Consider the following 12,323-nt stretch of genomic DNA (forward strand, 5'->3'; position numbering starts at 1 on the left):
TTTTTAGTTCAGATTTCCAGCATCTGCAGTATTTTGCTTTTATCTAATATGGACAAAGACTTGGGGGGGAGATGTAGGATTAAAGTTGAAAGGGTTAATGTGTGGGACTGTGTAAATAGCACCGCCCATAATGATGACACACAAGACCGAGAGTCGAGAGGGAGAATGTTCCTAACTTCAGCAGAGTCACACCTCGTCATGTATATCTGTTTGGAGTTCAGTTTTATCTAATAAACAAGTTATTGTTTAGACAGGCCAACGTCTCAGCAATCAATCCCTAGTCAGTCCAACTAACATACAACAATTCCCAGCATGAAGGGTTTGTCTTATGAACAGAGGTTGAGCAGGTTGGAGCTCATTGGAGTTTTGAAGAACGAGAGGTGATCTTATTGAGACATAGAAGATTCAGAGGGGACTTGACGGGGTAGTCACTGAGAGGGTGTTTCCCCTCATGGGGGACTCTAGAACTAGGGGGCACAGTTTCAAAATAAGGGGTCCCACACTTAAGACAGAGGAGAAGGAATTTCTTCTCTCAGAGGGTCATTATGTTTGGAATTCTCTACCCCAGAGAGCACTGGAGGCTGAGTTATTGAATATATTCAAGGCTGAGTTAGACAGATTTTTGATAAGTGAGGGAGTCGAGAATTATGCGGAGCAGACAGGAGTTAAGGCTATTTTCAGATTAGCCACCACCTTATTGAATGGTGGAGCCTGTTCAAGGGGCCAAATGGACTACTCCTGCCCCTAATTCTCATGTTTTTATGAAAATACTCCCGGGCCCTACTCGTCCCAGAGGGGAGTGAGTAAATACACTGCTCCCGAGCCCTACTCCCCCCGGCGCGGGTGAGTAGATACCCTGCCCCACCCTGAGGGGGTGAGTAGATAACCTGCCCCTCCCTGAGGGGGTTGAGTAGATACCCTGCCCTTCCCTAAAGGGGGTGAGCAGATACCCTGTCTCTCCCTGAGGGGGGTGAGTAGATACCCTGCCCTTCCCTAAAGGGGGTGAGCAGATACCCTGTCTCTCCCTGAGGTGGATGAGCAGATACCCTGTCTCTCCCTGAGGGGGGGTGAGTAGATACCCTGCCCCTCCCTGAGGGGGGGTGAGTAGATACCCTGTCTCTCCCTGAGGGGGGGTGAGTAGATACCCTGCCCCTCCCTGAGGGGGGGTGAGTAGATACCCTGTCTCTCCCTGAGGGGGGGTGAGTAGATACCCTGCCCCTCCCTGAGGGGGGGTGAGTAGATACCCTGTCTCTCCCTGAGGGGGGGTGAGTAGATACCCTGCCCCTCCCTGAGGGGGGGTGAGTAGATACCCTGTCTCTCCCTGAGGGGGGGTGAGTAGATACCCTGCCCCTCCCTGAGGGGGGGTGAGTAGATACCCTGCCCCTCCCTGAGGGGGGGTGAGCAGATACCCTGCCCCTCCCTGAGGCAGGTGAGCAGATACCCTGCCCCTCCCTGAGGTGGATGAGCAGATACCCTGCCCCTCCCTGAGGTGGATGAGCAGATACCCTGTCTCTCCCTGAGGTGGATGAGCAGATACCCTGCCCCTCCCTGAGGGGGGTGAGCAGATACCCTGTCTCTCCCTGAGGGGGGTGAGTAGATACCCTGCCCCTCCCTGAGGGGGGTGAGTAGATACCCTGCCCCTCCCTGAGGGGGTTGAGTAGATACCCTGCCCCTCCCTGAGGGGGTTGAGTAGATACCCTGCCCCTCCCTGAGGGGGTTGAGTAGATACCCTGCCCCTCCCTGAGGGGGTTGAGTAGATACCCTGCCCCTCCCTGAGGGGGTTGAGTAGATACCCTGCCCCTCCCTGAGGGGGTTGAGTAGATACCCTGCCCCTCCCTGAGGGGGTTGAGTAGATACCCTGCCCCTCCCTGAGGGGGTTGAGTAGATACCTGTCTCCTGGACCTAACTCAGCCATCGTGATGAATACAGTGATGATGGGACTCGGTGTTTTGGGTCTGGCCTGTGCCACCTCTGCCCATCTTTGTTCCTCACCCCCCCAGGTCACAGTCTGTAAGGGATTGGGTGGCCGGTTTCTTTACGGTTCCATTGAGGTTACCTAGCAGCAAGTAAACCCTGTCGCTCAGCGAGAGCCAAGTCCAGCAACTGGAAGGCCTCTTGAAAGCTTCCCCAGAATTCTCTCCCGCATTGAATTGTATACCATGGCTCCTGGAGAGCCAAGGAGAGTGGTCCCATACTGCAGAGAGGGGCAAACAGGCTGCATCTCCCCCAAAATCAAACTCCACTCCCATCCTGCCTGCCTAATTACTGCTGTCAGATCCAGTCCAGCCCTGGTTAGTTTGAGGGCTGGGTAGACGTTTGGGATGGGCAGGGGTGGGGGTTATATTTTTGGGGCCCGAGGGATTTTTGGGTGTGGATATGTTGAAGTAACTATCTCTCCTGTGGTGTCAGGTAAAACAATGTCTATCTCTTCACCAATGCAGAGCGACCCAGGATCTGTCTCCCTCGTAGCCTCCGGCAAAAGGTGGTGAAAGTGGTGGGAGAGACTGTGAACATCATGATCCCCTTCCAGGTGAGGTGACTCCCTGTATCCAATTCCACTGCCTGCTAAAGACACCGGCTCTCAATCCCATTCCCCACCATTCTCCCCTCACCCCTCTTCACTCTTCTCTGAAAGAGTGGGAACAGAGATTGGAAACTTTGGGTCTTGGGACAGTCAAAACAGTCACTTTGACTGTCCCAAAAACAGCAGGGTCAGAATATTTCCATCAGTGAGTTGGGGGCGGTGCCCGCTCGTCGACACGCAAAATGACGCGGGATGACGTTGGGCGGAACCCCCGACATCATCCCGCCCCATTTAAATTTTCAGGAAGGCGGGGGCGCAGCAAAATCAGCTGTGCACCTGCCCAACTGAGGCCATTGACAGGGTAGTTAACCCAATTAAAGGACCTGCCCGTCCAAGCTTAAGGCTGGTGGGATGAGGTATCATGTCAGCTTTAAAAACGTTTAATAAAGTTTTTGTGCAATTTATGAACATGTCCCATCTCGTGTGACATTGTCACATGATGGGGACATGTTAAGGATTTTTTTATTTTTCTATTTTTAAACTTTCAAAAACCTGTCAGCGATCTCCCTGAGGCAGCACTTAGCCTCAGGGAGATGTGCGCTCTTTCGTGCACACGCGTGAAAGAGCGCACTCTTGCATTTGGGGAATGGCCCCCCCGCCCGCACAGGGAGCGCATAGCACTTCCCGCTGGACGTCACGCTGGGCGGGCCTTAATTGGCCCACCCACTTAAAATAGCGGCGGGGCCCGTTTCTCCGGCGGGAATCGGCTCCCTGCCCGTCAAGGGCAAAATTCAGCCCCAGGAGTTTGAGTGGTGAGGTGATGGGAAACAGGAGCCAGTTTGAGCCATAGCCTTGAGAGTGACCAGGAGGTGCGGGTGGGTGACTGGTGGGGAAACGAGGGAGGGGGATATGGGCTGGTGAGATTGCACAGGGCCTATGAAGAGCAGCAGGCAATCTACCGGCTGGAATGGACTGTGTAGAAACACAGCTCCCTGGAGGAAGGGCAGGAAAGAGAGGCCTCTCTGGCATGGCCACCACTCTCATATTCAGTGAGGACATGTGGACAGCTGCTGACGTGCAGGTATGTCAGGCACTCAGAACAAACACCACGGGACATGGTCAGCAGAGATTCCAGTAACCTTCATCTTGGCTCCAGTACTGTGGGCCAGAGGACACATGGAGACTGACCCATGGTGTGTTAAAGTTAACCCTACCCCTTCACAGCAAGGGCAACCCTAATACCCAGGGAATGCAGAGATAGCCCCTCTCCCATCTTACACCCTGGGGTGGGGCGATACCCCCTCTCCCACTCTAATACCCCTGGGGTGGGAAGGAAGGCCCATCTGCTGTTGCAAGAGCCTCAAGTCCCAGAATACAAACTTTAATTTTAAGGGACACCGTGCCCGGGGATCACAGCTGCACAGATATCGACAAGCATGCTCTGCATGTGCAGGCACAGCCCATGTGGGTTTTTAGAGATGCCCATCACTGTTCTGTTAGCTAAGGTGACATTGGGAGCCCCTCACCATGGTCGAGGATATCTCGGTGGCACTGATGCTGTCAAGGTACTGCTGTATTCTCACCAATCTGTAATGAGTCAGCTGGCTGAGTGCCAGCACCTCCCAATCTGAGACAAACAATCAGCAATTCAAATCCCAATCAAAACACGAGAACATATAATTCAGGCAAAAGCCTCAATGCAGTGCTGAGGGAGGGCTGCACTGTCCGACAGTCAGTGCTGAGGGAGTGCTGCACTGTCAGAGGGTCAGTGCTGAGGGAGCGCAACACTGTCAGAGGGTCAGTGCTGAGGGAGGGCTGCACTGTCGGAGGGTCAGTACTGAGGGAGTGCTGCACTGTCAGAGGGTCAGTGCTGAGGGAGGGCTGCATTGTCCGACGGTCAATGCTGAGGGAGTGCTGCACTGTCAGAGGGTCAGTGCGGAGGGAGCGCCACACTGTCAGAGGGTCAGTGCCAAGGGAGGGCTGCACTGTCGGAGGGTCAGTGCCGAGGGAGTGCCGCATTGTCGGAGGGTCAGAGCTGAGGGAGCACCGCACTGTCGGAGGGTCAGTGCTGAGGGAGCGCCGCACTTTCGGAGGGTCAGAGCTGAGGGAGCGCCGCACTGTCGGAGGGTCAGAGCTGAGGGAGTGCCGCACTGTCAGAGGGTCAGTGCCGAGGGAGCGCCACACTGTCGGAGGGTCAGTGCCGAGGGAGCGCCGCACGGTTGGAGGGTCAGAGCTGAGGGACCGCCGCACTGTCCGAGGGTCAGAGCTGAGGGAGCGCCACACTGTCGGAGGGTCAGAGCGCAGGGAGCGCCGCACTGTCGGAGGGTCTGTGCTGAGTGAGCGCCGCACTGTCGGAGGGTCAGCACTGAGGGAGCGCCGCACTGTCGGAGGGTCAGCACTGAGGGAGCGCCGCACTGTCGGAGGGTCAGTGCCGTGGCAGTGCCGCACACTCGGAGAGCAATGGAGTTCTCCCAATGTTCTGGTCATTGTTTACCCATCGACCATTTACCCATCGATTCAGATGATCAGGCTGTTGCTATGTAAGGGGACTTTCCGTGTGTTCATTGGATTACTGTTTTCAGTCTGAATCCTCTTCATTTCCCCTGAGTAGAATGGCAGTGAGATACCATGACCCCATGTAAACTGGAAACTGCATTTGCTGCCACTCTCTGACAGTATCTGCTTCTGTTATTCACTGTGCAGGGCAAGCCCAGGCCAATAATCACCTGGCTGAAGGACGAACAGCCCCTGGATTCGAAGAACATCACAATCAGGAACAGTGACACAGACACCATCTTCTTTATCCGTAAGGCAGAGCGCGAGCACTCGGGTTCGTACCAGCTTCAGATTCAGATCGAAAATACCAAAGACACAGCAAGCATCTACATCCAGGTCATAGGTAAGAGAGCGCCACTGACAGCACAGAACAACATCAACCCATTGCATCTCCCTCTACACTGTCCCCATCAAACACTCCCAGGACAGGTACAGCACGGGGTTAGATACAGAGTAAATCTCCCTCTACACTGTCCCATCAAACACTCCCAGGACCGGTACAGCACGGGGTGAGATACAGAATAAATCTCCCTCTACACTGTCCCATCAAACACTCCCAGGACCGGTACAGCACGGGGTGAGATACAGAATAAATCTCCCTCTACACTGTCCCATCAAACACTCCCAGGACAGGTACAGCACAGGGTTAGATACAGAGTAAAGCTCCCTCTACACTATCCCCATCAAACACTCCCAGGATAGGTACAGCACGGGGTGAGATACAGAGTAAAGCTCCCTCTACACTGTCCCCATCAAACACTCCCAGGATAGGTACAGCACGGGGTTAGATACAGAGTAAAGCTCCCTCTACACTGTCCCCATCAAACACTCCCAGGACAGGTACAGCATGGGGTTAGATACAGAGTAAAGCTCCCTCTACACTGTCCCCATCAAACACTCCCAGGACAGGTAGAGCACAGGGTTAGATACAGAGTAAAGCTCCCTCTCACTTTGGGGCCGCTGCTGAGGCTGCAGAGGTCACAGGCAAGGGGGATTCGGAAGGACCGGACACCCTCAGAGTCCTGAGGGAAGATCCTAGAGGAATCCATCAGCAGCTCCTCCTCCGTTTGGGTGCCTAAGGGCCCCTGCCTGACTCCTGGAGGGGAGGGGGCACATGGAGAGAAGTCTGTTCCCCTTTCACGTAGCCACTATGAAATCTCTCCCATGGATACAGCGATGGAGTGCAGCTCTGCACGCATCTCTGGCAGAATCTGCTGGACCAGGTTCTCCATGGCATCCGCCACCCTCCCAATGGAGAGCTTGATGCATGCACAGGTCAGAACCACTTCATCAGAGAGCAGGTGATTGGGCTCGGCCTCCTCATGTACCAATCTGTTAAGGGCCTCTGCCACCTTTGCCTCATGTTCTCCTGCCTCTTGCTACCTCTCCAGCATCTCATCGACGGCTGATTCCAGAGGCTCGTCATCAGACTCAAACCTCACATATGCCTCTTCCCCAGCAGTCTTCCGAGTGCTGGTGATCTCAGCTGACCCTGGCTCCTGCTGCTACGGAAAAATGTCCGTGCAGTGACCACCAGATGGTGAGACCCTTGCTCAAGTACATCTAGCACCCATGGAGGTGTGTGTCTCTTCGCTGGTGGAGGGCGCAGGTGTCTGCTGTGATGGCTCTACAGGTGGACATGTCTCTTGAGTTCTCTCCTCACTCCTCTCTGGGCCTGGGCTTGTGCTGAAGCTGCACAGATTGTCACCTTCTGGCCCTTGTTCTCTTCCTGCTGGCACCTGTAAGTGAGAGAGGAGAGAGTGAGTGACTTCCTGAGCTGCCTCCAACATGGACGCCCCCTTGGCCCTGAGGCTTTGATGACATACATGGATCCTTACTGGTTGGAGGCCCAAATCCAGCCTCCCCATCGCCAATGGCCTGGTCCCGCTCTACCCCTGCTATCTGGGCTGCCATCTGCTGGAACTCTGTCATTCCCTGGAAACGTGGCTGACACCCTCCTGTCTTCTCCTTCTCTTGGCGATTATGTCTTATCTTGTCCCGCTCAGTAAGAACAGAGAAGATGGGGCTGAGGAATTGTATTGAGCATCTATCTGTACATAGCATCTTCAGGTTTCTTTCTCTATGTCCAGTCTAAGACATAACCCACTGGATTGTGTGACATTTCATTAATGCACTGCATGTTGTCCCTGACAGAGAGGATGAGGTTATTCATTCTCTTCCCACATCGGATGGCTGACCTCCACTGGACACCCTGAGCACTGACAGCAGTGGTGACCTGTAAGGCTGCCCTCCCTCCTCAGCCTCCTCCTCCTCCCACCAGCGGGGGCCAGCATGTTCCCCCCCCGGCCTCCAGCAGGCCAAGGAGGATACCCAGGGATGATGGAGACCCTGCCATGTCCACAGTCCTCGTCAGTGAGTTGATGCCCAGGCGCCTTTTAAATTAGGTGCCCGGATATGAATGTGGGGCTCACGCCATCCAGCCCACCCTGCCACGCGATTCGTCGAGAGACCCCTGGCTGCATAATTAATGAGATCGGGGTCGCAAGATATCGTGGGTATTCCCATTGGCCTCCATGGGGGGAAGCACTCCCCATCCCTGCCCCCGCCACAGGACTTAGTCCCGGATTGGAGAATTCCAGCCCATATCTCTGGAAGGATCGGGCAGTCTTGGAAGGGGTCACAATGCAGATTCTCCACAATGATACTGGAGCTAGTGATTTAAGTGTTAAATTATGAGGACAGGCGGCATAGGTAAGGGTTCTATCCCCTTGAGCCTAGAAGATTAAAAGATGATCAGGTTGAGGTGTTTAAGATGATTGGTAGATAGAGAGAAACCATTTGCACTGCTGGGCAAATCCAGAACAAGGAAAGTGTAAGCTTAAAGTGAGATCGAGTGAGACTGAGTTAAGATACAGATCAGCCCTGATCTAATTCAATGGTGAAACAGCATTGAAGGGCCGAATGGACTCCCCCTGTTCCCATGTATTCCAGCAAGTGTCGGATACAGAGTAAAGCTCCTACTATAGAGTGTAACCCCTCGAGTCCCAGTGTCGGGCAGCTCTGTGAAACTCTCAATCCAACCCCCCCTCACTCCCCCTCTCCTCATCTCCCCCTCCCTCACTATCCCCCCTCACTCTCCTCCTCCTTCTCATTCCCCCCTCACTCTCCTCCCCTTGCTCTCCCCCTCACTCTCATTCCCCTTCTCACCCTCCCACTCCCCCTCCTCACTATCCCCTCCCCTCATTCCCTCCTCACTCTCCCCCTCCGTCTCATTCCCCCCTCACTCTACCCCTCATTCTCCTCTCTTCCTCCTTTCACTCTCCTCTCTTCCTCCCCTCCCCTCAATCTCATTCCCCCTCACTCTCATTCCCCCTCACTCTCCTCTCCTCCTCCCCTCACTCACCCCCTCAATCTCATTTCCCCTCACTCTCATTCCCCCTCACTCTCCTCTCCTCCTTCCCTCACTCACCCCCTCAATCTCATTCCCCCTCACTCTCATTCCCCCTCACTCTCATTCCCCCTCACTCTTCTCTCCTCCTCCCCTCACTCACCCACTCAATCTCATTCCCCCTCACTCTCCGCTCCTCCTCCCCTCACTCTCATTCCCCCTCACTCTCATTCCCCCTCACTCTCCTCTCCTCTTCTGCTCACTCTCCCCCTCAATCTCATTCCCCCTCACTCTCCGCTCCTCTTCCCCTCACTCTCATTCCCCCTCACTCTCATTCCCCCTCACTCTCCTCTCCTCCTCCGCTCACTCTCCCCTCAATCTCATTCCCCCTCACTCTCCTCTCCTCCTCCTCCTCTCACTCTCATTCCCCCTCACTCTCATTCCCCCCTCACTCTCATTCCCCCCCCCCCCACCTCATTCTCTTCCCTCTCACTCCTCCACCCACTTCCCTCCCCCTGACCCTCACTCCACCCTCCAATAGCATTGAGGTCCCTTTGCTGAGTAATCCTCACCATTACCTGTTTCCTCTCCCAGACAAGCCTGGCCCCCCAGTCCATGTGAAGGTTGGGGAGGTGTGGGGGTTGAATGTGGCTCTATCCTGGCAGCCCCCCAAGGATGATGGTAACTGTGAAATCACCGGGTACACCATCCAGAAAGCCGACAAGAAGACCATGGTAAGAATGTGCCGGAAAATTGTGGAATGGGCAGCCATGTCAACACACTGAATGGGCAGTTGGCGCTCTGGGCAGGGCCAGGCCACTGGCGCTCTGGGCAGGGCCAGGCCACTGGCGCTCTGGGCAGGGCCAGGCCACTGGCGCTCTGGGCAGGGCCAGGCCACTGGCGCTCTGGGCAGGGCCAGGCCACTGGCGCTCTGGGCAGGGCCAGGCCACTGGCGCTCTGGGCAGGGCCAGGCCACTGGCGCTCTGGGCAGGGCCAGGCCACTGGCGCTCTGGGCCGGGGCAGGCCACTGGCATTCTGGGCAGGGCCAGGCCACTGGCGCTCTGGGCAGGGCCCCACACTGGGGACAAGCTTGGATACAGTGACCTACCCCACAATCCTGACTGGGTAACTGACCCCGTCACCACCACCCCCTCCGCCTCCCTGGGGAGGCCCTGCTCCAGAAGTACCCAACCCCCGCCCATAACACCACATCCAACAGGAAGCACAGGGCACAGGGACTCAGGCAAATGGGCAGCTGAGATGGGTAGGAGGCGGAGTGAGGGCGAGGGCGAATGAGGGAGGGAGATTGAGGGGATGAGGGGAAGGGGGAGTGAAAGGGAGGGGCAATGAGGGAGTGAGGGGGAGGGGGAGTGAGGGTCAGGGTCAATGAGGGAGTGAGGGGGAATGAGGGGAAGGGGAAATTAGGGGGGAATGAGGGAGTAAGGAGGAGGGGGAGTGAGTGGGAGGGCGAATGCGAGAGCGAGGGGGAGTGAAGGGAAAGAAGGAGTGAGAGGCAAGGAATGGTGAGATAGGGAGGAGTGTGACGGGGCGGAGGGGGAAGGAGGTGTGAGCAGGAGTACAAAGGTAGGTAAGGAGGAGCGGGGGAAATGGAGGGAGGGGAAAGAGGAAAGGGGGGCAGAAGAGGAGAAGGTGAGTGAGCACTTTGGAGGGGTAAACCCTATATCTGAAGCTGATAACTCAGCTGGAGGGTGATAAACCTTGGGGCGGGGGGGGGCGCTCCGTTGGGGGGGGGGTGCGCTAAGTAGGGGGGAAACTCCGTGGGGGGGGCGTTCCGAGGGGGAGGCTCCGTTGTGGGGGCTCCATGGGGTGGGGGGGGGGGCGCTCCGTGGAGGGGGAGCGCGCTCCGTGGGGTGGGGGGTGTGCTAAGTGGGGGGGGGGGGGGCGCTCCGAGGGGGGGCGCTCCGTGGGGGGGGCTCCATTGGGGGGGGCGCTCCGTGGAGGGGGAGCGCGCTCCGTGGGGTGGGGGGTGTGCTAAGTGGGGGGGGGGGGGGCGCTCCGAGGGGGGGCGCTCCGTGGGGGAGGCTCCGTGGGGGGGGCTCCATTGTGGGGGGCGCTCCGAGGGGGAGGCTCCATGAGGAGGGCTCCATGGTGGGGGGGGCGCTCCGTGGGGGGGATCCATGAGGGGGGGGGGCTTTCCGAGGGGTGGGGGGGCACTCCGTTGGGGGGGGGGGGCGCTCCAAGGGGGAGGGTCCATGGGGGGCGCTCCGTGGTGGGGGGGGGCGGCGCACTGTGGGGGGGCGATCTGTAGGGGGGTGCGCACTCCGTGGATGGAGGGGGGCGCACTCCGTGGGGGGGAAGCGGCGCTCTGTGGGGGGGGCGCACCGTGGAGGTGGGCGCACTCCGTGGGTGGGGGGGGCGCTCCGTGTGGGGGCGCGCACTCCGTGGATGGCGCGAGTTCCCTGGGGGGGGTGCGATCTGTGGGTGGCGCGCGCTCCGTGGGGGGGGCGATCTGTGGGGTGGGGGGGGGGCGCTCCGTGGGGGGGGCGATCTGTGGGGTGGGGGGGGGCGCTCCGTGGGGGGGGCGATCTGTGGGGTGGGGGGGGGCGCTCCGTGGGGGGGGCGATCCGTGGGGTGGGGGGGGGCGCTCCATGGGGGGGCGCTCCGTGGCGGGGGCGATCCGTGGGGGGGCGCTCCGTGGGTTGCGCGCTCTGTGGTGGGGCGCTCTGTAGGGGGACGCTCTGTGGGGGCTGCGCGCTCCGTGGGGGGGTGCTCTGTAGGGGGGCGCTCTGTGGGGGGGCGCTCTGTGGGGGCCACGCGCTCCGTTACGGGGGCGCTCCGTGGGTGTGCGATCTGTGGGGGGGGCGCTCCGTGGGGGTGCGATCTGTGCGGGGGGCGCTCCGTGGGTTGCGCGCTCTGTGGGGGACGATCTGTGGGGGGGGCGCACGCTCTGTTGGGGGGGGTGCTCTGTGGGGGCCGCGCGCTCCATGGGGGGGGCGATCTGTGGGTGATCTGCTGGCTCTCTGCAGTCCCATTGTGTCAATCTAACACGTTAGAAATTCTGCTACTTCTGCTCAAACACATAATCCTTCTCTACTTTGGCCCTCTTTCTCTCTCTCTCTGACTCCCGATCCCCCTCTCACACCCTCCTTGTGTACAATGTTTCTCTCTCTGCCCCCATTTTCTCTCCCTTGAATTTCCCTCTTTCCCTCCTGCATTCCCACCCTCACTCCCTCCCTTTTTCTCTCCCTCCCTCCCCTTCCCTTTGCACTGCTGTCTGTGATGATTCAGGAGTGGTTCACAGTATATGAACACTGTCGCCGTGCTCAGTGCTCCGTGTCAGAACTGGTCGTAGGGAATGAATATTTCTTCAGAGTCTTCACCGAGAACATATGTGGCCTGAGTGATGAGGCCAGCCAGTCCAAGGACAGTGTCTACATCCAGAAACCAGGTAAGCCAGCCTGGAGCACCTGCTGTCATAGCAACATAACCATCCCAGATAGGGACCATGTGGAGCGATTGGGAGCAGGAGTCCTCACTGATTCCCTATTGTGCAGGCTCCGAGATCAGTTGTAGAGACCTTCCCAGCAGATACTGGACCTCACGTCTCCAGTTTAGAAGCTGGAATGGGGTGGGGGAAGGATTGTTGTTGGAGCACAAGATTCATAATGATTCATTCCCCATTATAAACTCAAGCACTGTGTTTTTATTGATGTATCTTTGTATGTCAACATTTATAATGTGAATTGCCAATGCAAAGCTGTCACGCTGCAGTTATACTTTCCAGCCAGTAGTGGCACCCTGCTTTTTTAAAATCAGGATGGGGGAGTCTTGCTGCAGAGCAATAGTTGGTAGGTTTATAAAGATTGGCTGGCGTCTGGTAAAGGAACAGTCAGATTCATCTCCCCACCTATACCCTATTTACAGGCGAAAGGC

At 57.3% G+C, this 12,323-nt stretch overlaps 1 protein-coding gene across 1 annotated transcript in view; it reads left to right on the plus strand.

The window, feature by feature from the left end:
• LOC144685053 (myosin-binding protein C, cardiac-type-like) overlaps positions 1 to 12,323 on the plus strand; it is a 174,900-nt gene that overhangs the window by 156,283 nt on the left and 6,294 nt on the right. The window contains exons 12-15 of the mRNA XM_078549587.1: positions 2,442 to 2,530; positions 5,228 to 5,423; positions 9,024 to 9,163; positions 11,679 to 11,838. Of these exons, the coding sequence (XP_078405713.1) occupies positions 2,442 to 2,530; positions 5,228 to 5,423; positions 9,024 to 9,163; positions 11,679 to 11,838 (585 nt within the window). The remainder of the gene's footprint in view (positions 1 to 2,441; positions 2,531 to 5,227; positions 5,424 to 9,023; positions 9,164 to 11,678; positions 11,839 to 12,323) is intronic.

The sequence above is a fragment of the Cetorhinus maximus genome, chromosome 9 (genome assembly GCF_964194155.1).
Source record: "Cetorhinus maximus chromosome 9, sCetMax3.hap1.1, whole genome shotgun sequence".
In the NCBI taxonomy this organism is placed as follows: domain Eukaryota; kingdom Metazoa; phylum Chordata; class Chondrichthyes; order Lamniformes; family Cetorhinidae; genus Cetorhinus; species Cetorhinus maximus.